Below are 24,153 nucleotides of genomic sequence, written 5' to 3'. Positions count from 1 at the left end.
GCAGGATTCATTAATCCACCACAGGCACATGACAACACTGTTTATGAATGGATTGATTTTGTGCAGTAGTTTCAGCACGTTTTTCACAGAACACATTTCTGCCCTTAATTTCTGTCTGCAGCCAGGAAAAAAAAAACAGTATTGAAACAACAATTCTTTGTGATCTTGAGAAATCCTTACTGTAAGAAATTAAAAAAAATTAAAATGCAAAAATTTAAAATTCAACAATGAAGTTGCATATTTGAAAAGAAGAAGAGGGCAGGAAATGCAAGTGTAAAAGCACCAACACATAGTCTAACTGAGATGCAGTGCAGAAACTGCAATCTTTATGGGAAACATTTAAAACAACTTCACATTTAAACAAGGGTAGAGAATGAAACAGAAAGTTAGACAAATGCCACTCCACTGAAGTATCCCCTTGCCTCTTGGACTTCAACCTAGACTTTTCCAGGTTCTAAACTTAGGCAGACTCTGGGATAGCATCACTTCTCCTAGCAGAGGGGGGAAAAAAGCATACAAAAAGCCAGACTAAATGAAAAAGGGTAAAAGGACAAGTATTTATACAGCTCCAAGTCAAGATATCTTTTCTTATATATATTCTCATCCCTGTTTTTTAAATGGGGACCAGCAGACTCCTTTTCAAAGGACTGGATGTGACAGTACAGCAATTTACATCCAATCAGTTGTCACCTGGCACCAGACATACTAAAAAAGTTCTCTGAAGGAGATACTCACCCACAGTTTGGGCAAAGGGCGCAGGAAAAAGAAAAGGTGTTGCATTGTTTCTGAGCCCTCTGTCCTTGTTTTCTGAAAGTCTACAGAGCAGAGGATGTTCCTTTCCAAACCCACAGATTTCTGTGGTAAGGAAAAGACAAGTCTAACCACATGTCTCCCTAATTCCACTCCCCCAGAGACTTTTTGCAGAGAACGAGGCAGATGAAAGTCTAGCACACAATGCCAAAACTCGACAACAGCCTCCACAGCCAGTTTTGCTGAGCGTATGCACTGCCACACGCACCCTGCCTCCGAAATGAGGCAGTGGCAGCTCAAAGCCATACTCATTACGTAACTTTCAAACTGGAGGGACTATTAAAAGGAAAAAATAAAACAATTTTTAAGACCAGATTTCAAACTTCAGCTATTTTGCTGCAATCTCATTCACAAGTCAGCTTGCATTTTGTTGTTGCACACACAAATAAGTCTGTCCCTTTCACCTTGGCTCTCCCAAGGGCTGTGTTATCTCCAGGAGGACAATAGTTGGAACAATTCAGAAGCACATGTCAATTTTCTCAAGTTTATCTCCAAGTGAAGACATTCTGTAACCTTCACCTTCAGCAGGTTTCTCTCTCCACTGAATTTTGGAAAGGTTTGTCAACACAATTCTGTGGCATATTGTTCTACATCAACATGATTCCTACTATTATACCGAGCACTACATGAAAATGCCTTATTTTCATATGAGAACCAGAGAGATGCTTCCTGTCTCTAGGAGAGTGCTCAGAACATGACCACTTAAAAGCTCTCATGGGAGTTTAGACCTGGGGGACCCTAAATGGATGCTGGAGCTGTAAACCTAACTGCGCAGTAGTTAGCCCCTGAGATCCCAGCAAACCTCACAATGGTTCCCAAACACTTTATCAACATTTTTTATTTACTTCATGCCCTATCTATATCTCATTCAGTCTGTTGTTTCCGGAACTGCAACACAGTCTAGCACTAGCACTTGAGACAGTGACACTCACCTAAAGGAATCAGGCAGTAATGGTAAAAGCAGGGTTACACCAGTATAAAACACCTTGCAGCACAGGTATAGCTAGGGAGCATCTCTCTCACAAACCTAATAAGCAGGGCTATGCTCCAAGAAGCTCAGCGAGGAAATTGGACTAGACAACACAAAGAAATGGAGAATGAAAGGCTGCTGAGAGGAGAGATGCCTTACAAGCTCCTTTGTAATGGCATTAGATCTTAAGACTGCCCAATTTCAATTGAGTGTACTACAGTATTGGAATCAATGGCTACACAGTACATATTTTGACATTCTACATAAGCCTTTCTAATAAAAATGAATCAATTATCCCTAGTGAAAAAGGCAGGATGATTCAACAAGAAATTAATATTTTCAATTAAGATACATTTTTATACTCAGACCAAACATATGCCACATTTCACACTGTATTTCTATAATAATTTTGCAGTTCAGAACTTAGATGGGTCAGTAATAATCATGCACGTTATAAAATATTGAAGAGTGTGCCCTTCAGCTCCAATAGCATATTGTCACTAGAATGCAAGATGGTATTAGCTTCTGGAAAAGGAAACAAAATAGAGTCTGACTTGCCAGCCATGCATGCTAGAAGAGAGTAGGCTCTACCCTTTAACAGCTCAGCTTGTCCAAACTTACTGTTTTCCTGCACCCTGGCCACGAAGCCTGTGAGAGGTATCTGTGGAGTCAACTGAGGCATAGGGGGAGGGGGTGGAGCAATAGAAACTGGTAGCAACACACACACCATATTGGGGAAAGTCAAACGGACAAAGGAAAAAAAAAAGGAAACAAACAAAAGCAGCTGTCAGTAACCAGGACCACAAAACAAAGTATGTGAAGAACAACAAGAACACACACAAGAACCTTCTTCAAGCTTGTGTTTCCAACAAGGCTGAATTTGTGGTTAGCCAATCAATGATCAAAAAGAAAAGCAAGCCCGTGTTTAGCTGGGTGACAGACAAGTGCAGGCTGAGTGGCTCACAGGGTGCGTGTGTGAAGGTTCTTGCTCTTTCATATGTTTTGTGTGCCTCACCTAGGAAGCACACGGAACTAAGATTTTGTTTTGCTGCTGAATAAGGATTACTTTACAAAGTGCATTACTAGAAGTAGGGGTGAATTTTGCATGATTCTGGACTCCTCTCATATAAAAGTAGCGTGCTGCATCAAGTACAGAATAGCAGCACCAACACAGAGCAAAGGCAACGACTCTGCAAGGAGAACAGTGTTCCAACATCAGTACTTCACATTCACACAGAGAGCATATCCCATCGTTCTGTTTGGGTGGGATGGGGGCAATGGGCCAGCTTATTATACTTTTGTTTTTCATAGGAAAAAGGGACCTTGTTACTTGCTAGTAGAAGAAACAGGCGGGCTTAGAGCAGAACAGAGCTTTACTACTTCTTCTGTGTTAGTGGGCACTTGGCAACCTAAAAGGCTGGCAAAGTCTTTGACAGCTATAGGTGGCTACACCAGTGCACAGAGCTCTCCAGGAAGCACTTAAAAATGTACCTATCTGGTGAGCAGCAAGACGTGTGACACACAGCATCAGTGCTCTGAGACTGTGCTGACAGCCCAGACATTCAACTCTTCCCCGTCTAGGTAGGAAAGAGGAACGGGAGCAATGGAGAAGCCACTCACCCTCTGGCAGGACACCTCCCCTTGAAGTGCAGGGAACGAAAAACACAAAACAAAACTCCACCCAGAAACCAGCAACACTTCAACTAATTTGTTTGTACTGTGTCCCTTCTTACGGGGATTTCTCTTGCACTGAAGCAGAGAAATTCCTGTGAAGGTGGGAATTCAGCAGGGTAATCCAGTTGGAACCAAATTTGAAAGAGGTTCTGTACTTCCAAGTGAGCAACAGTTTTAAATAAAGCTGTAACTAAGATTAATGTTTGATGAATTAAAATGAAGCATTAAGTTCATTACAAAACCAATAATCAAATAAACTGTATGGCATAAATGATCAATAAAAGAGGGAGAACAAACAGTGTCTCACAAAATTGAAGTAAACATCTAAGAAAAACCAGAATATTTGTTAGCATGAAAAGTAAAACCTTAAGGAAACAGGACCTGGATTTATGTCAAGACAGTAGCATTAAAAAAAATAACCACCAGTTACAGAAACAGAGGAAAACAATTTCAAGTAGAAAAACACACCCATCAAAATACTGTTGAAAAAACGTTAACAATCAGTATTTTGAAAACACTAGAGAGGTCAGATTAAGAAACACCACCTGCATTTGAGCAAAAAATTGCTTTGGACAAATGTAAACATTCAGAAGCAGTGGTGTGCACAGCATTTAAGACAACTGAACTATTCCCAGAAGTAAACTCCTCTTCATTCAATAGAACACAACTGTTCAAGCAGGAGGGAGTTTCTGTTATTATGGTGAATTAATTTGGAGGAACAAGAGTGTGGAGGAAAAGGAAGGGCTAGTATAGGTGAGAGTGAGCAGGAGGAAAATCAGGACTAGAAAAAAAGATAGGTACTATATCTGCTTATAAAAATGCTTTCTGATAACTTCAGTACTTCTACATCATTCGTAAAGCTCTTCATCTCAGTGTCTCAAATACTTTATATGCATTCTTTTCTTAAGTACACAACAGCAAACACTGGTCCAAAGATATCTTCAACCTAAACATCAACATTTCTTTTTAAAAGAAAAACCTCTCTGAAGTTTAAAGAGTTGGCATGCTAAACACCACCAGCAGAAACCCATTACAGGACTACCACTCCTCTACATGTATTTAGTCAAAATTTATAGAAACAACAAGGAAGACGTTTCTTGAAAAAGCTTTCCACCAATACTCAAGTAGATCCTTATTTTGCACACCTTTCTGCAACAAACCTTGTTTGCCCTGTTGGGTGGGTAGGCAGGAGGCTGCTGATTAAAATCTGCTCACTTGCCCATGGCACCCACCCATCCCTTCCCTCATTCATTTCCTCCTATACTCCTAGCGTGAAAGCACAGAGGAATCATCAGCTAAAAGAGAGAAAGACCGACCTCTAACAGTCAAGCTTAAAACTAAAAACAAAGGAGAAACTTGGAATCAGGAAAGGATTTAGGAAAGAGACAGAGACAGGGAGGAACTGTGTAATGGAAACATGAGCACTGTGCTCTGACAGTTCCCTCCTGCCACTCGCCCAGCAGTGTGGGGACTGTCCTACTACAACCATACTAGGTCTCCTGCAAAAAAATCTGGGTTTAGTTTGTGTTCTCCAAGCACACCTGAAATGCCACGTATAATGTGCCTATAATTAGAAAGGCAATCATAAAAATTTCTTGTCATGAGTAACAGCAAACAAGTCAGAGGGGAAAACAGTATAATTGCATATACTGCAATCACTGTACAACTTCAATATGGTTTTTCTTGTTTGTTTTTCCTTCTGGTTTAGGAAAGAAAGCAGTCATCTCATTGATGCTCTTCATAAATTAATTAAAATGCCATGCATGCTTTTACAATAATTTTGCTCAAAACAGTTTGTGATTTTAGAGCTCAGCAGCTTACTTGAATTTTGAGAATAAAGAGGCCCGCCATTAACATGAGGTTGAGCAGAAAATGGGGCAGTCACAGAAGGATTCCGTCTGTATCCACCAGAAGATGCTGAAGAAGTGGTAGAGTTGTGTCGCGAGATTTGCCTGGTCATTGTGCCATACTGGGAACCAGGAGCTGAACCAGGAGCAGCTGAAAAGCATTAGCCAGAGGAACCAAGGAAAAGACTTAAGCAGAACATCACTTGTGACAGAATGCAGAAAACAGAAAAAGTCCAGAACATGGGAAATATTTGATTACAGTTCTCCAATAATTTAAGGTCAGTAACAGGAGATTAACAGAAAAACAAACACCCCTGTTACAATCAATAATAAGAAAAAACACACAGGACATAAACCAACACTCATATAAAGGGCATTGAGAAATGCTAAGAACTACTTTGAGAGACTGGATTGGACTAGAAAATTGAATCAGCTTTCATCTCTGAAGTGTATCTCAATTACACAATACCCTTTACTGAAAAGCACACTGAAAAAAATCCACATTCTGCTCAAAACAAATGTTTTCTATCGTGAACCCAAACTGCTCTCCAATCTAATATACAGCACTCTAACAAAACAGTAAAATAAATGTCATGAGCTTCAGACACTTGGCACATTTATCAATCATATTTGCTAGTTTTGCTTTTATATTGATGGAATTTGCACTAACAAATCAGAATCAGCAATGCCAGCTGACAGAAAGATATGTCACTCATTCTTCAGGATAAACACTCGTATTTACCTTCTACCTGCTTGATGCACAAACTGCAAGGTTAATAAAACAATCTAAGTTCTCTTTTGGATTAACCTCTGACAGACGGAAGAATCACAACTTGCAAACTAATAGCTCACACATTGTGGTCACATGAGTCAATGCAATTTTTAAATGCAAAAACTGTTTCGTAATAAAATATTATGTGCTTTTATATACATGTATGATATAAATATATAAAAACCGCACACACACACAAACAGCAAATGATCAAAAATTTGCAGTCCTGTAATGCTACCCAAAGTAACTTTCGCTTAACATTTCAGTAAGAGAAAGTGCAAAAAGTTATGTGGGTCAAAGCCTCCAAAGGTAATTTCATAACTCGATCAATTAATTTTGTCATCAGCCTGTGACAGGAAAAGGTGTGGTATTTTTTCCTGTCTGTTAAAAAGTACTACTTTTAGATCCCACCCTAACTGCTACATGGAATGCCTGAAGCAATTTTTCAAGAACTGTTAGTTCATATCTTCAACTCTTCCAGTTTGACGCCTGCCTGCAGCATTACAGATTCAAACCCAGCCACTGACAGACACTTGTGCTTTCCAGTCACCTCACGCCCACAGAATAGGATACACACATTGCCCCACTCATAAGTTACCATTTTTAAGCCAGAGTGCAACTGTTGTGGCTTAGTTCCAGCTAAGTGCTGGAGTGTTCCAGCAGCAGGAATGACACAGCTGAACAGCAATATTCAAGCTGATTCTGAGATCTTATAGATCAGATTAACTGGATCTTCACTTTATTGGGAACAGATTTCAAGCAACTAGCAGTTTTCTCCCCACAGGTTGTGCATTTAGCTTTAGAGGCTTTAACCACAGGAAATTAGTGGAGATTAGATTTGTTTAAAAACAAATAAAAAAAAAATCTTAGAACTGATTTTTATATTCAAATCACATAGGTCCCACTACAGAAGAAAAAACACCCTCACTAAGTCCATTAGGAAGAGATGATTATTGATTATGCAGCATGACTGCAATCACTTCAGCATTGATACGAGTCTCACCTATCAGACTGCCCATCGGGAGAGGTGGTGGCAGTGGTGGTGCTGGCGGGGCTCCAGGTGGAACAGAAATATGTGCTAATAAAATAGTTTATATTCCCAATTAGGGCATATTATTAAAAAAAAAAGGCAAGAAAGCATGGGCACTTGATAGGCTTCCCAAATAAACTATTCCCAAATAGGAAAATTCAACTTCAGTTAAGTGATACAAACTCAGGCCCTGATCCTACCCAGGGTTCTGTACCTGCCAATCTTTATTCCCATTCATTTTTATGGAATGCCAGATGATAGTAAAATTTCATGCCTATTTGTATCACTGCAGGATCAGAAACACCTGAGAAAGGAAAGCCCACATACACATACAAGGAAGTGAAGACTTGTCATCTGAGGAACAGAGAAATCTCTGCAATAACAAAGTTACGTTACACCGAAACTCCACTCTTCCCTTGTGCATATTAACTTTATGGGCTGGCAAAATATGCAGCAAACAACTGATTGAGTTGGTTTATTACCAAGATAATAATCCTGCCAGCTTATAATAAAGAAGGATCCTACCCATTCTCAGCATTCACCATTCCTAATGGCAAAGGAGTGCACTTTCAACACAGAAATCCTGCACGGCTGGCTTTCATTGCAGATGGCAAAGTTAGAAGGGTATTTAGGAAGACAGCATTTCCCATTAAACATGGACACAGCTGCTGCTGCTGCTGCTTATCAGGGCATCCAAAAATGCCAAATTGTAGACAAGCATTTAAAAATACTTTTAAGTTTTAGAAGGATACACTTGTCCTCTACTCCTGTCGCACCCTTTGACTGTCTTACAAAAACACAGACCTGTAACAAGGATGTTTTAGCTATCTGCTATTCCCTAAGTGATCGTCCTGCAAGTACTTTAAGAAAAGAATTAAAACTTTAGATGTCCCTCAGCACTCCTAAGAAATCTCCTGAGCACACTGTGCTTCAGGACAGATTCTACTACATCACACATAAGCAAGTAACAAGCAGCCTTAACACAGGAAGAGTCCCACATACCTGGCCCAACGGTTGGCGGAGAAGGTGTAGGCACGGCAATGGGAATGCCAATACTGCTGCTTCCACTGTTCTCTCGACTGCCACTTCCACCACTGCTACCACTACAAAAGAAAAGCACAAGTATTACCACAGCATTTCCTACAAAGCTTATCAACAGTCACACTTCTTGTGTGAGCTCTGCTAGCCTAACTCAATTACAGACTGTTAAAAAATCCCCTATAAAATGCCTCTGTCTTTACCTACAATTCCATACAGCTAATCAAGTCTGGGTGCATTACACTACTAATAAATGGAATTACCTAAGCTGATAAACATCACTCTGAATAAAATGTATAATTAAATGCTTCAAAAATAAAGAGGTAATCAGCCATAGAAGTTCTAGGCAATAGAATAACAACTGCATGAGCAGTTCAGGGCCCTGTAATAATTGACAGTAAGCTGGGGCTGGAAGAGTTCATGCCTAAACTCAAAATAATTATTTAAGATTATCTATGCTGTCAGCTGAAGGAACATTTCTTCTATTCAGAACAGAAGTTTAGATTTTAAGATTTTAAGGGAGAACTGACACAATAAACCATCTGGGGTGGTGGGTGGGGTATGGTGTACATAATTTTGGTTGTATTTAACACTCCCCATTACCCATGCACACACGTTTTGTGTATGAGAAGTTTGTTTCTAAGACAGTCTGAAGGGTAACAGTACAGATAGCTCACAGTTTGCCTCACTAATGTTATATGATATAGAAATCAGAGGCCAGCAATGCAGAACATACTTGTATTGAACTACTGGTAACATTTCTACATTGGCCTTTTGAGTGCCTAAGACTTATTTTCCCTGAGAGAGTTGAAAAAAGAATCACAATTCAGACAGAATCAATCTTTATTCTTATTTAAGAGTGCTCCTTAGTTCAAGTCTTGAATTTATATGTATTAAATGGGTAATGTAAAGGAAACTAGTAAGACAAGGTGTTTTGAAGCCAAAACATCACTTCACTAACTCATCCATACTAATGAAAAGAGTACTCTGTGATGTTATAGTTTATTTACCATTCCCGGATAGCTACAAATCAGTCAAGAGTCAAGTGTAAATCATTCAAACATATCTCAAGAAAATAACATTGTTAAAAAAAGAAAACCAGTAATCTGAAATGGAAGGCAAGACAATTCTTTCAAAATTAGTGTTCTGTCTGCTGAAAACCTTGATCTTGTCACCATGGTTGCAGCTGAATTTCTAACTGCAGCCCACATAAAAGAAGATCTGGCGAGACAAGAGTAAGGAGCACTCACAGTAGCCAGCTAAACAGACTAACAAGATTTTCGATGCAGTGACATTTAGAAGTTATTTAATTCTGACAGTATTTCATCAGCAACTCTGTCCAAAATACTCTCACAGTCCCTGTTAGTGACCTACGATGTTTAACTGCCTATTGGGAGTTTAAAAAAAAAGGAAAATATTAAGAAAGAAGCTCTCTAAAAAGTAAGCTAACCTTTAACTTCCAACTAAATTGAATTCTTCTGTCTGCTTTTTTCCCTGAGGTTTGAGGCCTATGATAAAAATCAAATTGAAAAAAACTGAGTTCACTGAAGAGGCTCCAAGAGAGAACCAACCTTGCAATTCAAGAAAAAAATTACATTTTTAAAAAGGTACGCTCAGAATATGGAGTATGAAGACACTTCTTTGTGTTATGGCACTCAACAAAACAGTGAAGTTCTGTTGATACAGTAGTAGAATAACTCACCATTTTGCCTTTCAACAAAAAGCCAACAGGCACAAAGCTTCAAAGCTTTTCTGTGACTCTAGTAAGCATGAGCTTGCCTGGCAGGAAAGAGTTACTGTGACAAACCCCTGTACCTGTGTGTTCGTGGTCTCTGGTTCAAGGAGGCCGTTCTTCCTGGACTGTGCTGACTGCCCAGCCTGGCAGGACTGGTCATGTAATCATTGGGGACTGTTGGCGGTTTGACTGGCTCCAGGGTTTTGTACGGAGTATTTCGTCTAGTCAAGGAGAAAAGGTTGGAACACAGAAAGATAAAGGATCAGAAGATCAAAAGGATAAAAAAATGAAGTAGTAAAGCCACTTGTTTTCTTAAGTTTTCATGAGAGATCACTGCACAGTGACCCACATTACAGTATATTAAACAAATTCCACCAGCTGGGTAACAGGTCACAGCCAACTGCCCATAGTACTCTTACATAGACAGATCCATACAAGTCAGCCTACAACATATATAATGGTCAAAAAAGCCTAAACTAAATATACCATCCAAAATACATTCCTTGGAATATGTAACATACAATAGCTACATCCACATAACATTGTGGGATTACCTGTCAGTACACTGCACATGACAAACTTTCACTGTAACAATTTCCCCTTCCTCTCCCTTCCAAATGCTTTCAAAAGTATTCTTGGCTAAAAGTATTCATCTCATTAAGACAGGAGGAAAGCTGAATCAAGATTCACAGAACAAGTGACATTTGCAATCACCAGTGCTTTTCCTAGGAGCACTGTTTCACACAGTCATCAAGCCATCTCATCTCACATAAGCAGATCTGAAAGTGCCTCACAGATGAGCTCCATTGTCTCCATTTTTCAGCCCAAGAAAGCAAAGCCCAGAGACTTCCAAAGTCACCTACCAGACTGCACTGAGTCAGAAGTATAACACAAATCTTCTGAGCTCTATTTTCCAGACCCATTACTGCCTTAGGAACAGTGTGTTTATTGTACTGAATTGCAGAGCTCTTTGGTTCTCACCAGTAACTAAGAGATCCCTTGCAAAACACAGAATTTGGCAAAGCACCAGCCAAGCAAAAACAAAAACACTAAACTACTGGCATTTAATCATTTGTTCGATTACTGATTACAACTGAGTTGGTAAATTATAGACCTTCCTGGTATCTTGAGAAACTTACTGACTTCCTTTTTACAGCATGAAACACAACAGTACTTAACTTAAACTATAACAATTTATTATTAAAACCTCTCAAAGAAAAAAATTGCAAATACCATAATTGTTCTCATGTACTGTGGTGTTTGCAAATTAGTTTGCCTATACAAAGAACTCAGATGCCTTTAATATGCAAGCTGCCACCACCTATAGATCTGCCAAAAGAGATCAGTTCTGGAAAAAGTAAAGAAATTTTATATTCCAGTTGTAAGAGAGATCTAAAGACTACCAAAGAAAATTATATTCAGGGAAGACTGTGAATCTGATTCCAACAGAAATAACCTTGAAAAGAATTGTTTAAAAGTACTGTACCTTGAAATGCACTGGCAATAGGAACTTCTGTTCAGCCCTGCAGTACCAACTATTTTGTCTGTACAATTTACAAATATTGTCAAAAGCAAAACCCCACCACATCCTCAGGTTCAGCCATGCCTCAGCTTCTCCTTGGTCCTTCTCAGCTTCATTGAAGAACTCAAACTCCCAAGCACCGAAGAAGCCAAAACCAATTTTTTTTCATCACTCAAATCCAATCCTTCCAACCTTACACAGAGGATGAAAATTTTCCTGACACTCCCCAGAGCTCCTCACCTCACTGTCCCCCGTGATTCAGTGTGACCTGATAGCCCTTGCCAAGAAGAAGATCTACAGGGTGTCCAAGGCCTCATTCTGCTCCAAGACCCTCAAGGAACAACCTGAACTACTCCTACCATCCAGCTCCATCAATTCACTTGTTTTTAATGGTATGTCCAACCTGAGCAAACACGATTTTCCACACTCTCCCTGGTCCTGCAAAGGGATCCCTGCTTGCTTCAGTCCTTCCCTTTTCATTTCATGTGATTTGGCTGCAGGACTCCCTCCCCACCATAATCCTTTGGATAGTCCTGCCTTGGAGGGACAAGCTGCACAAAAGGCAGCACATACTGAAAGGCCTCTGTTACACACTATGCTCATTCTGATTTTACAGGCTTATCTCTGCTTTCTGGATCAAAGGGAGAAGAGTAGTATCCTTGCAGTTTCTAGCGATTTTTTCCTGCATAAATCAGGGTAAGTCATGCCTATGATATTTCATGCTTTGGCAGAACACGGCTGCTCAAGACAAGAACTGTACTTCCTGAACAAGAAGGGCAGATAAAAATCTCTCTTACAAACCCACATAATTCCTCCCCCTCAGCCAACTGCTGCCTCTTGTCAAGCTCATCTGGAAATGACATTCAGCTGATTAATCCTTATCAGGCATCAGCTAAGGCAACCAAACAGCTCTGGCTTGTTCATGGGGGAGCATTAGAGAGGCAGCTCACCAGTACATCAGCACTGCTGTTTCACCAGCAAGACTCCAAGAGGACATGAAAGCACTACCCAGGTTCCCAGGGCTGATAAACAACTCTTTCTCAGCTGGGACAAGAGACACAATTGGAATACTGATTTCATGCCCTTGAGCAATGGGAATTTCCACAAAACACACTGAGGAAACCTCAATGGTAATGTCTCTGCAGAACACGCAACAAACACTACCATCAAAGCATCAAATTGGGATTAAAAATCACTAAGTCTTTGACAAAAGAAGTCACTGCTTCTAATTTTCCTTTACCATGGCTCTTGAATCCCATCCTGTTCTGTCTCATTATTCCTCATTTTTCCAGCTTCCTGCCCCTCCCAGACAACATACCTGGAGCCAACACAACCATGCCAGTCAGCCAGTTTTACAGTGCCTCAGTCCCCCACAGCATAAAGGAAAGGCTGAGAGTGACAAAGAGGTAGAAGGTCCTTTAGGATGCCTTTTGGAAGCTGTTGCACAGCTGGACAGACAAAACCATATGGCACGTGCACTGAGCTTCTTAAGTATTAATGTATTGGTCCCTAGAAACAACTACTTGCTGGCACACAAAGATAAGCAGATTTCACTCCCCACAGGTCCACAGCAGCAAAATAGATGCAGGGAATTCTGCTCACAGTGGGGCTTGGGAATAGCAAAATCCTCCCTCATTTAAGCATAAAAATAAAAATGCACAAGCCTGCAAGAATTAATGTTGCCACTGTATTCATAATGCTACAAATTGTGTTTTGATAATGCAACAAATATAGCACCAACATTCACTTCACAGCTCATCTAATATTGAAAAATGAGTACACGAAACTTTACCACTGAGGTCTTTCCCCCTCTGAAGTTAAAACCTAAGTGAGATTCTTTTCTGTCATTAAAGATTTCTCCTCAAAAGTCAGGAATATCAATAGACTCTTCATTTACCCATATCTATAATAAATCCCCATGAAAAAACTGTTCTTTCAAAAGGTCATCATGAAAATGAGTCAGTGCAGCTGAAAGGATTTATACAGAAAAGATAATTTTTTTTACTAAAGGCAATCAGAATTGTCATCTATCCATGAATTTAAGAAACACCAACACTGGCACAATTAAAAATTTCTATTACAAAGGCAGGACCAAGCAGTCCATTCTTACCCCAGAGTTCCCCTGCCTGACATGGGAGGACTTGGTGGTTTTTGTGTAGGCGGATTTGTTCTTGACAAGGTGCCAGTTCTTGCAGGCTGGTTATTTCCATGCTGAAATAAGGGAAAACATGATTTTATTTTTGTAACAGAGCAGCCCTATTACTGACAGCTTTTTTTTTAAGTGTAAGAATATGAAGTGAGAATTCCCAGACAGCTGTCAAACAGCAAATTTTCAGCTACACACAAGACAGACACCAGTAAATACAAAGAGTCTAAGTACAAGCTTAATATTATTTTTGCTATTAATTTACAACAGACATCAGAAAGGTAGGCAATTGACAGGTTCATGCACAAATCTCTTATATAATTTTTTTCTTTAAAGGGAAGCCACATTTGTATTCACAGCCATTCAGGTGTTAATAATTTAAATCAAACTTTAACACTGACAGTACAATACAGCCAGCATGACCCAGAATTTCTCAATCTGCCCCTGCTATTTGACTAGCAGAGTCAATCAGGTTGTCTGGGAAGTCTCCTGCAAAAAATGTAAGTGAAGGGAATCAAGGCATCTACTGAGTTCAGAGCAAAGCACTATATGTGTTAGAGAAATTAATGTATCTATGTATAAATGCAGATGTCAATGTATCGCAGATATATTGACACAACTAAATGCTGTAAATAAAAAGTATAGCACATTTAATCTAAATATCCTATAGAAAGCAGAGGAGAGCGTAAGAGCGCTAGTTTTTGGTTTTAATGGCTCTGCAGCCTCTACTATAAGTCACATGAGGCACTGTGTGTCAAAGGAGAAATAACACTTCTTACCTTGGCTTTTAGCCACTTAACGTTGGCAAAAAAAGGGGGGAAAAGGCAGAAATTAATGGCAGATCCATCACAACTGACAGGACAGCTTAAACTACAGATAATCACATTTTTTAAAAAAAAAATCATTTGTATCTACCAATAACTAGCTCATCCCAGTACAATAACAGAGATTTTACTGTCTCAGTCATTGAAAGTTCTGTGTCTGACAAAGTGACCAGAGGAAAAGCATTTCTGCCAAAATTAAGGTTAGCTAAGCTTTGCCAGGTATGTCTGCCAGGCTCCTCATGGGCAGTAAAGGCTTGGAAAGCCCTTTGCTGACCATTCAAGTCCAAATCCAAGCGAATGCTATTTCAGTAGCACAGGCAATGTGTACTTAAGAATTTATTGACAAAACCAGTTTCAGCTGTATGTGCAGAATAGATGTGCCTACTGTTTTGACACTTAACCTGCATGTGTTTTGAAGAAATCCTAGCTGTGCACTGAATGCCAAATAAAGAAAAGGGAGTTTTCAAACAGGATGAGCAGCAGCACCTTTCACCTCTGGTTTATCGATTGAAATCTGATTCAAGCCAGCACAACACTGGCTGCTCACAACTGTGTTGGCAGGGCTCTAGTGATTGTTATTCTGAAATTTTAGCTCTCAGAATCAAGTCATTATATGATTCCACTGTATAATTTTAACAGCCTTTGTGATGCTGAGGAAAAAAATAAAAAGACTTGGCCTCATGAAGAAAACATGCAAAATTTTAAATAAATTCAAGTCACGTTCTCTTGGTTTTGGGGGGGAACCCTGGGGGTGGAGGAATGGGACAGGGAGATAAATACTTATGGTTTTGAATGGGGAAAAGATTAGTTTTACCAATTTGAAAAAAAAAAAACCTCCAAAACCCCAAAATGAAAACAAAACAAACAAAAAAACAAACAAAAAAGGCAAATACAAACATCCAAAACAAAATATTTTTTTTGCTTTTTTGAGGTTGTTTGGAAATAAACTGTCACTTCCAGAACAAGCCTCCTAAGGCACAGCACTTCAAACAGTGGTTTCCACCTTCTCCTTCTTCTCCAAGAAATAGAGATCAGTTCAAAGGCATCCATGAATTCAGTTAAAGAGTAACTAAAACATGCTATACAGCAATGTGTATTTGAGATTACTAAGAGGGCCTGAAAAACCACTGAAAAACAGCTGGGGTTTACAAATCAAAAGAGGCTGAAAGCCACTACTCTTAAGTTATTCATATTACAGAACAGAAACACAAAACCTGTTCCAAAATTTGCATGAAAAAGTTTAACTCTGGTAAGTAAATTCTAAGGTCAATTCATTTACTCCCAGTCTGTGCAAAGTTTCATCAGCAGAGTGGCAGGCACTTAAACCACTTCTGTCCCCACACACTTATTCCATGGATAAACATGAAGGCTCAGTTTCCAACTTGCCAGAGTAGTCTCCAAAGTATTATATTTTTAAAACAGGCCTTTAGCAATGAAATTTGCTTTCTCCTCTCACAGGAATGTGTGACCCTTTACTTCACTAGTTGCCAAGGGCAATGGCATAATACCAGGAATTTGTTAAAGGAGACCAAAAAGTGAAAAACTCTTGGTCCCATCTCCCCAAGCAGCCATAGCTAGAAACTTTTTAAAGGCTTAAAAAAAGAAGGGTGCCATGGTTTCTTATCCAGCCTCTACTATTAAATTGGCCTGCCTCAAAGATATAAACTCAAAAAGCTTCCTTTCTTTCCTTCCCTTATGCAGAGTCATTCCCCATTTATGGTATTTCCACCCACTTCTTAATGCCTGTTACATTCTGCCTCTGCTGCAGTGACAATATGAATATTAACATCTAGAAATTATTCAGTTGTCTTCATCTTATTTCAAACTTTTCTACTGCTAAGTACTGTTTAACACACAAAACATTTCTCAAGTCCAACAGCTCTTGACCTTTATTCCTGTCTCTAGCACACACCAGGTGAGCATCATCTCTTTTGCTACCAGCTAAACAATACAAACACTTGATTATGCAGAAGAATTGGAACTTGTCATATTACTTTCTATACACAAAAAGGTCTGTAGATGTCCTCTCTGTTGCTGTCAGTATAAACAAGAGTCATCCAGGCAGGAAAACGAAAAGCCAGAACACAAAAAGAACTGAGATTCACATGGGAGAGGAACTCCTGATCCAAAGGAACTCCTGATCCAAAAGGAGTAAGTAAGGATCCTATGTAGAATCATAGAATTGATTGGGTTGGAAAAGACCTCCAGGATCATCAAGTCCAACCCCCTTGGTCCAACTCCAGTCCGTTTACCAGATATGGCACTCAGTGCCACGGCCAATCTCAGTTGAAAAACCTCCAGGGGTGGTGAATCCACCACCTCTCTGGGCAGGCCATTCCAATGCAAAGTAAGGAAGGAAAGCAAATGAATCAAAGCAAGATGAACCATATGGCTATTTAATCATGATTAACAACCTAATTAATTAGGAGACATTTTCTTTTATTCATTGGCTGGGGTTATGAGGTTAACATTGCTGCATTTCTTCGTCTGAAAACAAAATGTAATGCTTTCTAAGCAATTGAAGAAAACTGCTTGGAATTGGTAACAGTTTATGCCGCAGGGTCTCGACTCAGCGTGATTTTAAGAAAAAGGTGAAAAGAGACAACAGAAAACCAAAAGGAAAAGCAGCCAACATGTTTAAAGTACATTCAAGCATCTCTGTACAGATGCCTCTAGGCCAACCAGCCAGTTGGCAGAACACGACCATGACCAACTGCCTGATCAGTACCGAGAAGGTCAGAGCCAGGAAGGAAGGAAATGCAGGGCATGAGGAGGAGAAGCAGCAGCATGGACAAGGTTCACAGCTTGAACAGGAAAGAGACTGTTTTGAGAGGGTATAAAATAAGAGACAGGAGGTGCAAAAGGAAAAAAGCTTAGTCAAATGAAGAGCATCACTGAGAACTCCTGAAGAAGCATGAGGAGCATGACTTGCTTCTTCTCCTGATACTTGTAGTACTGTACACACAGGAGACAGTTGTCAGCCAGAAACCACCACTTGCATGACATACAGATCAGAACAAAAACAGTGTGTGAGCTTGCTGGGGGTGCTTGTGGTGCTGAGGCAGGGAAGTAGACAGACCAGGACATTCCCAGAGAGAAGACAGCACGGCAAGCAGCAGTATCAGCTGGGGTTTCTTGAAACCATCATAGCAGAGAGGTGTTTTGAAGATGCAAGCAGAATTTTGCTTTTCCAGGCAAAACCCAACAAGCATGTGGCAGTCCTGGATAAAGCTTTAAGGACTTTAGGAGAACAAAATCAGAGTCTCAGGTTCAACAAATAGGAGTCAACCTTGTTACATTTCCAAAATATCACAGCTAGAGCACTGACACATTTGCAGGGTTTCAAGAGCATAGGAGAGCAGGCTGACCAAGGACTGAGAGCCAGCAGTGGGCTGGAAAGGAGAACTGCAATTAAGGCAATGGGCAAAACAGGTGTTTGCAACAGCCATGCAAGGCATTTATCAACGCCAAAAGTGAAGCTGCTCCCGTCACTGGTGCCAGGAATTTGGAGCACCTGGACTGAAAAGCTCTAGCTGTGGGTTTGGAAGAACAAGCAATGATTGCTAGTACCAAGAGGATAACTTGCTTAAGGCAACTATTTTGGCAAGTGCAGCATACTTGGTTCTGATAGTCTAAACAGTACAAACTACCTGCAGACAAAGGCAGCACTGCAGGTTACTGTAACTGAGGCCAAAGAGAACCAGATCAAGAATGGCATGAAAGGAAAGGGCGTGAGGCAATCAGAAATACCTACTGGGAGCCAAAGGATGCCGACACTGAGGGACTCCAATGCCTGGCCTCAGAAGGCAGCCATCTAAACTGTCTTTAATAGTTTTCATGCCAAGTAACAAGTCATGGGGGAACATTAGTCATGATTCAGGGAACTATAAAGCTATCATTTGAGCTATAAACTGTGCTTGGAAAACCAGGGGTAAGGATGTTGCATGTAACTGATTTATGTGAGCAAATGTATCTATAAGCACACAAAAGGCCACTTGCACACAGTAGAAAAATTCTTGTATCACACTGATGTCAGCAAGTTTCTCCTGCACATTTCAGCTATGAACTCTAATTTCAGACTGCAGCAACTTCAAAATCTGTATGCAGGTAGCTGTCACTTGCTATTTCTCCAACTCGTGAATTTAAAGAGCAAATCTCACTGTTTGTCCTGCCATGCCTAGGATCACTGAAAGCCATCATTAAAGCCCATGCAATGTAAGTGCTTATCAATGGAAACACGGGTTTAAGAAGTGTGCCAGTCTGATCTCTATTAATAGTAAGTATCTGGTAAACCGTGAACTTTAATACAATAAATATTGCAAAAGCAATAATCAGCCTGTTACCTTTGACCAGTAATCAGTCATCTACTGCAATAAGAAAAAAAAAAAACCCACAAGATTGCTCTTGACTGTTTAGTCAACCTCCCCTTTTGCCTAAAAGAGGTATTTCCTTTATTAGTCAAGGGAGAAGGTCCGTACAGAAAGGTAACTGGCCAGGAGACCTTTAGAAGTGCTATTATTTATGTGCAGCTTGGCATTGTTGCTCGAGATTGCCTCTTGTCTCACCAGTGGAGCAGTCTTGGAATACCACAAGGGGACACAGAGCAAGAAAAGTGGCAGCTGGAACAGTGTTTGTATGTGAAGGTAGGGGATGTCTGAGGAAAAGATACAGTAAAGCCCCAAGTCTAGAATGTGGTTTCCTTACAGAAAGCAAGATAGGGAATTTGGGAGAAGATGTAATCAATGTCCTTCATCAGGCGAACTGTATGTGGGTGTCACTCAGGGTAACACACTTCTGCCACTGGTTCTGTGCAGTTTTGAAGAAATGATTCCTGTGTCTCAATTTTATTATCAGAATGTGTCAGAAGCCTGTTTTTCCTCTTTATCTCCTTATAGCCTACAGCAAAGCAGATTTTTTTTGAGGAAATTTAGGTTTCAAATCAATATTTCCTTCAAAATTGAACATATATAATAGTTAAGTCTCTCTTCAGTGGAATATTACCTTTGATCATGTAACTATAAGCTCTCCCTGTATTATTTGCAACCTAATAATTAGTCTTCTGTCATCAGTATTGCCTATTTCTTTTTTTTTTTTAGTTTCCAGTTAAAAGGCAAAAATATGTCAAATGTGACCTCAGAATGTTATTACATTTTAAACTGCTATTAACCTATGAAAACCTGCCTGTGGATGATAGACAAAATTATTCCCTCAGCACTCAGTAGTCTCGTTCAGAGAAAGATACCGAGATTCTTGCCTTTAAACACTTTATGCTTTTTCAGTTGAGTTGGTAGCTTTGCATCTGTCATAAAAGAGGTGAACATAAAAAAGTATTTTCAAAAGGAGAAAATAAAGAGACCTCAAAGTTTTGAGTTTTCATTGCAAATTGAAAGGCTTGAAACCTACATTGTATCAGATGACACTGGGCACACTTCTGAATTTCCAGTAGCAAGTGCCCTATGGAAAGCACACAGTCTTAACACCCACAACAGAGTCATTAGAGTTGGCAGTAGGAAGTTACGTTTTCCCCCAGAGAAACATTCTTTACCCTACAGCAGCATTTACTGTTTGGCCGTGACCCCAGAGGGATGATGTGACATTAATGAAATTGGCAACATGACATCCTTTGAAGCGTGAATGTCTGACAGAGGCTGGTAAGGGGACAAAAGCAGCCCAGGCTCAGGTTCAGGATCCCAATTTCACTCTGGTTTTATTACAGTGAATGATTTAAAATTTAATACTCCAGTGGCTAACACATGAACAGTCTTACCCTAAAGGGTAAGTAGGCATGATTAGGTAGCCTTCCACCCTCACACCAGCATCTCATGTGGATTTTTGTTTGGCACTGACAGTGATGGAAGCATCAGGACTGCAGGTGAGTAGGACAGGCTGCAAAGCACAACAAGAGCACAAGCAAGACTTCCTTCTCTAACCTAAGTTATGGCCCAATCCCTACTTTAAGGGTGTCCTTCCAACTTCTATCAGCTTGAGAAAGATTTCTGAATGCTTAACTCCTGTTTGACTTCCTGGGCTCAGAAGCTTCTTAATAGTTTTAATGTGCTGAAATGCAAATTTTGTATGGTGACAAAATTACTATTTTTTTCTTAAAATAAAGCTGAAGAGTGATCAATCTTCATATGCAATTTAAATTTGGTTTTGAAGAACTATTAGTGCCATAAAATCAACCTGATCCAATTACATCTATTAGGTATTTCAATTAGGCATGTATTCAACATTTTACCTGCCTTTACCATAAGGCATCACTTCAATTTCCTACTTAGCTGCCATTTTAAAAATTGCTGCAATTCCACCTGCCTCCTATATGAAAAAAAGATTATTATAAATTCAAAGGCTGATTTGATTTTGGCTTTTAAGGGCAAATTTCAGGGCTTTTAAGACCGCTTTCAAGCTTTCTCCTCCTTCTCCCACTCTTAAACTAAGCATTTTCTGTATGAGTAATTGTGTTTGACCTATTTATTTGCTGGCACAGTACTTTTTTTCTTTCCTTTCACAAAAAAAGAGAAGGGGAAGGAAATGTTAAAGTAGTCTCTGCCTAATAATTTTAAACCAAGCTCCACACAGGAAGGTAGATATTCACATCATGACAGTTATTCTTGTTTACCAAGAATGACTTCAGCTACATTCCCCTATGCCCAGAGGGTGACAGCTGAGCAACTACTTAGCAGACCAGCAAAAATGCTTGCCTCTGTGTTTCCTGGAGCCATCCACACATAGTTATGTTGGAAGGGAAAGCCTCTGTGCTAGCAAATCAACTTAGAAAGTCCTCCTGATTTGGACTGATGGTAGCCTTCACTTTATAGGGACATACATAATAAACAGCAACTTTCCTCCTTTTGGAGACATTGTATCTGACCCTGCAACTCTGCCAGCCCAGGATGCTCTACAAAAGCTTTTCAACCAGGAAGCTGCTGGAGGAGGAAACGGCACAGCCTTCCAAGGAAGCATCTCCCATCAGCAAGGAAACCTGCTACGGAGAGCAGCTGCTCACCATCACTGACACCTCCACTCTCACTGCCCCACAAAAACTGCTGCATGTATGAGAGAGAGGGAAGCAGGGAGAGCCCTTCTCCATGGGCCAAGTGCAGGCACCTGCTTTTGCATCCCTTATACAGTCCTAAGAAGCAGAGACAAACAAAGGAAATGAGCTGAGAATATATACAGGTGTTCCTGCATTTGCTCAGATAGAAAACCTATGGAGACAGCATTCACCCAGAAGATTACACATCTTTCTATTTTTTTTACTCTGTGAGACAATACTTTTACATACATTTTTATATGAAATAATTCAGGATCACCCTGAAAAATATACTGTACATTTAAATTATATTTTTCTTAGGATCAATATTTAATGAAACAAATAAAAGCAGAAACAGGATAAAATCCAGCCTGCATTTTTGATTTTTCTTCCTAGTATTTTTCCTTTGTTTCTTTATCAAAGCCTGTAGAAAACAGAGTCCCATTAACAGCAATAAACTACCTGCAGATTTATCAGTGTTGCATATTTATTTTTAAATACTTAAATGCCAGTGTATGTGTTGTATTGTATTTTACTGACAGTGACTACAGCAGAAAACATTCAAGGACCTTCAAGTCAGACTGACAATTGTTCTAGGCAGAACTCAAACTTCTTTTCCTCTAGGAAAACATAGTTTCCCAGGCCTTATCAGACATGAGCTATTCAACCTGGGGTGAAGTCTTTGCTCAAGAAAATAAGACTCAACAGAATCTGAAGCATCTTCTAAGGCCATTCTGTACGAGACAAAGTCTGTAATTCAATTTACTTTATGCTTCCCCCTAATTTGTATGTTCAAGTGGCAACTCAGGTTCTCAGCATCATCTGTTATTTGTCCTAACTTCCACCAGGACCTGATTTGGTTTCTTAAGTTGTTTTGGTTTGATTTTCTTATAACAGCACTGGCTACACGTAGGTTTGCAGACAAAGTAAGCTACTTCCTTCAGAGCTTTGATCTGTGTCACACTCTTGGAACCCAATTAATACGATGGCTAAAACACTTAATTATGTCATTCCCTACCTCAGCACACTCTTTTCAGCAGCGTGTCCAGTGAATATCAACACTAATGGAGGTGTCAAACACCACCTTGAACTATCCATATACCTGATGTCTGTCTGGCAGAATATTCAATTGGTGTAACAAGTCTACATAGAAAATACCAACTATGTGTTTCATGCCTTCCACAGTCATAAAACAGACTTAGGCAAATCACTCAATGAAGAATAATAGCAAGATATAGTTTGCATCTGACTTCTAATGAGTTGATAATTTGGTCACTACCAGAAACTTTTTTACCTCCAAAGAGACCAAGGGTTTAATATACAATAAACCACTAACATTTAATAAAACCCTTTATAGGAAAAATTGCATAAGAGCTACCTAGAAAATAGGTAAACAGCATCTCATTTCTACCCCTAAACAAAGAGGGTCACATGAATAAAATCACATCAGCACTCCCAGAAGCAAACAGTCATATTGGAAAATGCAACTACTACGCTTTAACAACTTCAGCCTTCATGGATCAAGCAACCTGTTTTGAGCCTGCACAATGCAAGTAGTTCAGCAAAGCACCAATTTCAGAGACCAACAGTAATTATTCTACTTTTAAAAAGTCTTCTACAGCACTTGATCCCTGGAGCACTTAAATGCAGAAACCAATAACCTGACATTTAATTCCTGTATTCTCTATTCATAGAGCACTCTCTTTGAATGCAGACTGTACTGAAAAATCATCAATTTCTCTGACTCCAGTGTTTCTACTTCACAGCAATTCAGAGCATGTCTTTCAGGCTTCTACACAAGACTGTTTTTCATCCTGTCTGGCTTAAACTATTAGTATAAAACAATTCCAAGAGTTACAGGTTTAATACAGGTTCAGTTACAAACAAAAGAAAAAAATCAGGTAGCACAAAGTTAACTCATGGTCTAGAGCTGTCATGGTGTAGAACTGCTTTATAACTTGTGTTGGAATTGGACTCCTCTGGCCATTTGGAGTGGTACTACAAAGCCGGAGGTACCCTGATACTCTTTTGTGTCAAGTAATTCTGAAAGATCTGTTCCTCAAGAGCTCAGCGATTCAAAGGGCACATGATGGGCTGATCTAGCTGCACAACTGACTGACCAGAGCAGGACAAGCTTTAGAGGATACATGGCTGTTGAATAAATGCCATCCAAGGGAAGATTGTTGCAAACTGCATACACCTGGAAGGCCTTCTCTAGAGGGATACAAAGGTATTTATTATAAAAATATGTTCAGGCGGCAAATTGTGTTGTGTTAATTCACTTCAACTATGATCATTTCAAGGGAGGTAGACATTAATTTATTAAGGCCTTATCTAGAGAAAAGGAAAATGAGGCTGTCCAAAAGCACTTCTGGGAGTGAAACATAAAAAGCCACTGAGATTTAAATGCAAACTAGCTGACCCCTTTCTCCTGTCCACCCTCCAAAAACCCCACCCCACCAGCCAGTTTTCCCAGAAGAAAGGACTTAATTTTTCTCTATAACTAAAGAAGTAAAGAGAATGGCAGCAACAATTTAATCAAGGGGAGAAAGGACTGATAATTCTAAATCAGTCTTGAGTTTTTTACAAGTCATTAGCCTATGGTCATGAGCCATTATTTCCTGAATCCATGACTACCACTGACAGACAGTCACAAGGTTATGGCAAACATTGCTCAAAACCCACTCACTGTGAAACTGTTCATTTTGTTATTTACATCATCATATATGGCAGTATCTCAAACCCATAATCC

General features: G+C 39.7%; 1 protein-coding gene across 12 annotated transcripts in view; it reads right to left on the bottom strand.

Moving 5' to 3' along the window:
* The window catches only part of ABI1 (abl interactor 1), a 79,095-nt gene that overhangs the window by 4,525 nt on the left and 50,417 nt on the right, over positions 1 to 24,153 (bottom strand). The window contains exons 4-10 of one of the 12 annotated variants that reach the window (XM_071560079.1): positions 14,324 to 14,338; positions 13,509 to 13,609; positions 9,957 to 10,097; positions 8,106 to 8,206; positions 7,077 to 7,151; positions 5,276 to 5,452; positions 2,402 to 2,488 (exon numbers count right to left, since the gene is read on the bottom strand). In XM_071560079.1, the coding sequence (XP_071416180.1) occupies positions 2,402 to 2,488; positions 5,276 to 5,452; positions 7,077 to 7,151; positions 8,106 to 8,206; positions 9,957 to 10,097; positions 13,509 to 13,609; positions 14,324 to 14,338 (697 nt within the window). The remainder of the gene's footprint in view (positions 1 to 2,401; positions 2,489 to 5,275; positions 5,453 to 7,076; positions 7,152 to 8,105; positions 8,207 to 9,956; positions 10,098 to 13,508; positions 13,610 to 14,323; positions 14,339 to 24,153) is intronic. The other 11 variants (XM_071560071.1, XM_071560073.1, XM_071560070.1 and 8 more) reach the window with 11 other exon arrangements.

Source organism: Pithys albifrons, chromosome 7, assembly GCF_047495875.1.
Source record: "Pithys albifrons albifrons isolate INPA30051 chromosome 7, PitAlb_v1, whole genome shotgun sequence".
In the NCBI taxonomy this organism is placed as follows: Eukaryota; Metazoa; Chordata; class Aves; order Passeriformes; family Thamnophilidae; genus Pithys; species Pithys albifrons.
Note: the sequence above shows the minus strand (reverse complement) of the source record. Positions and strands in the feature narration are given on the sequence as shown.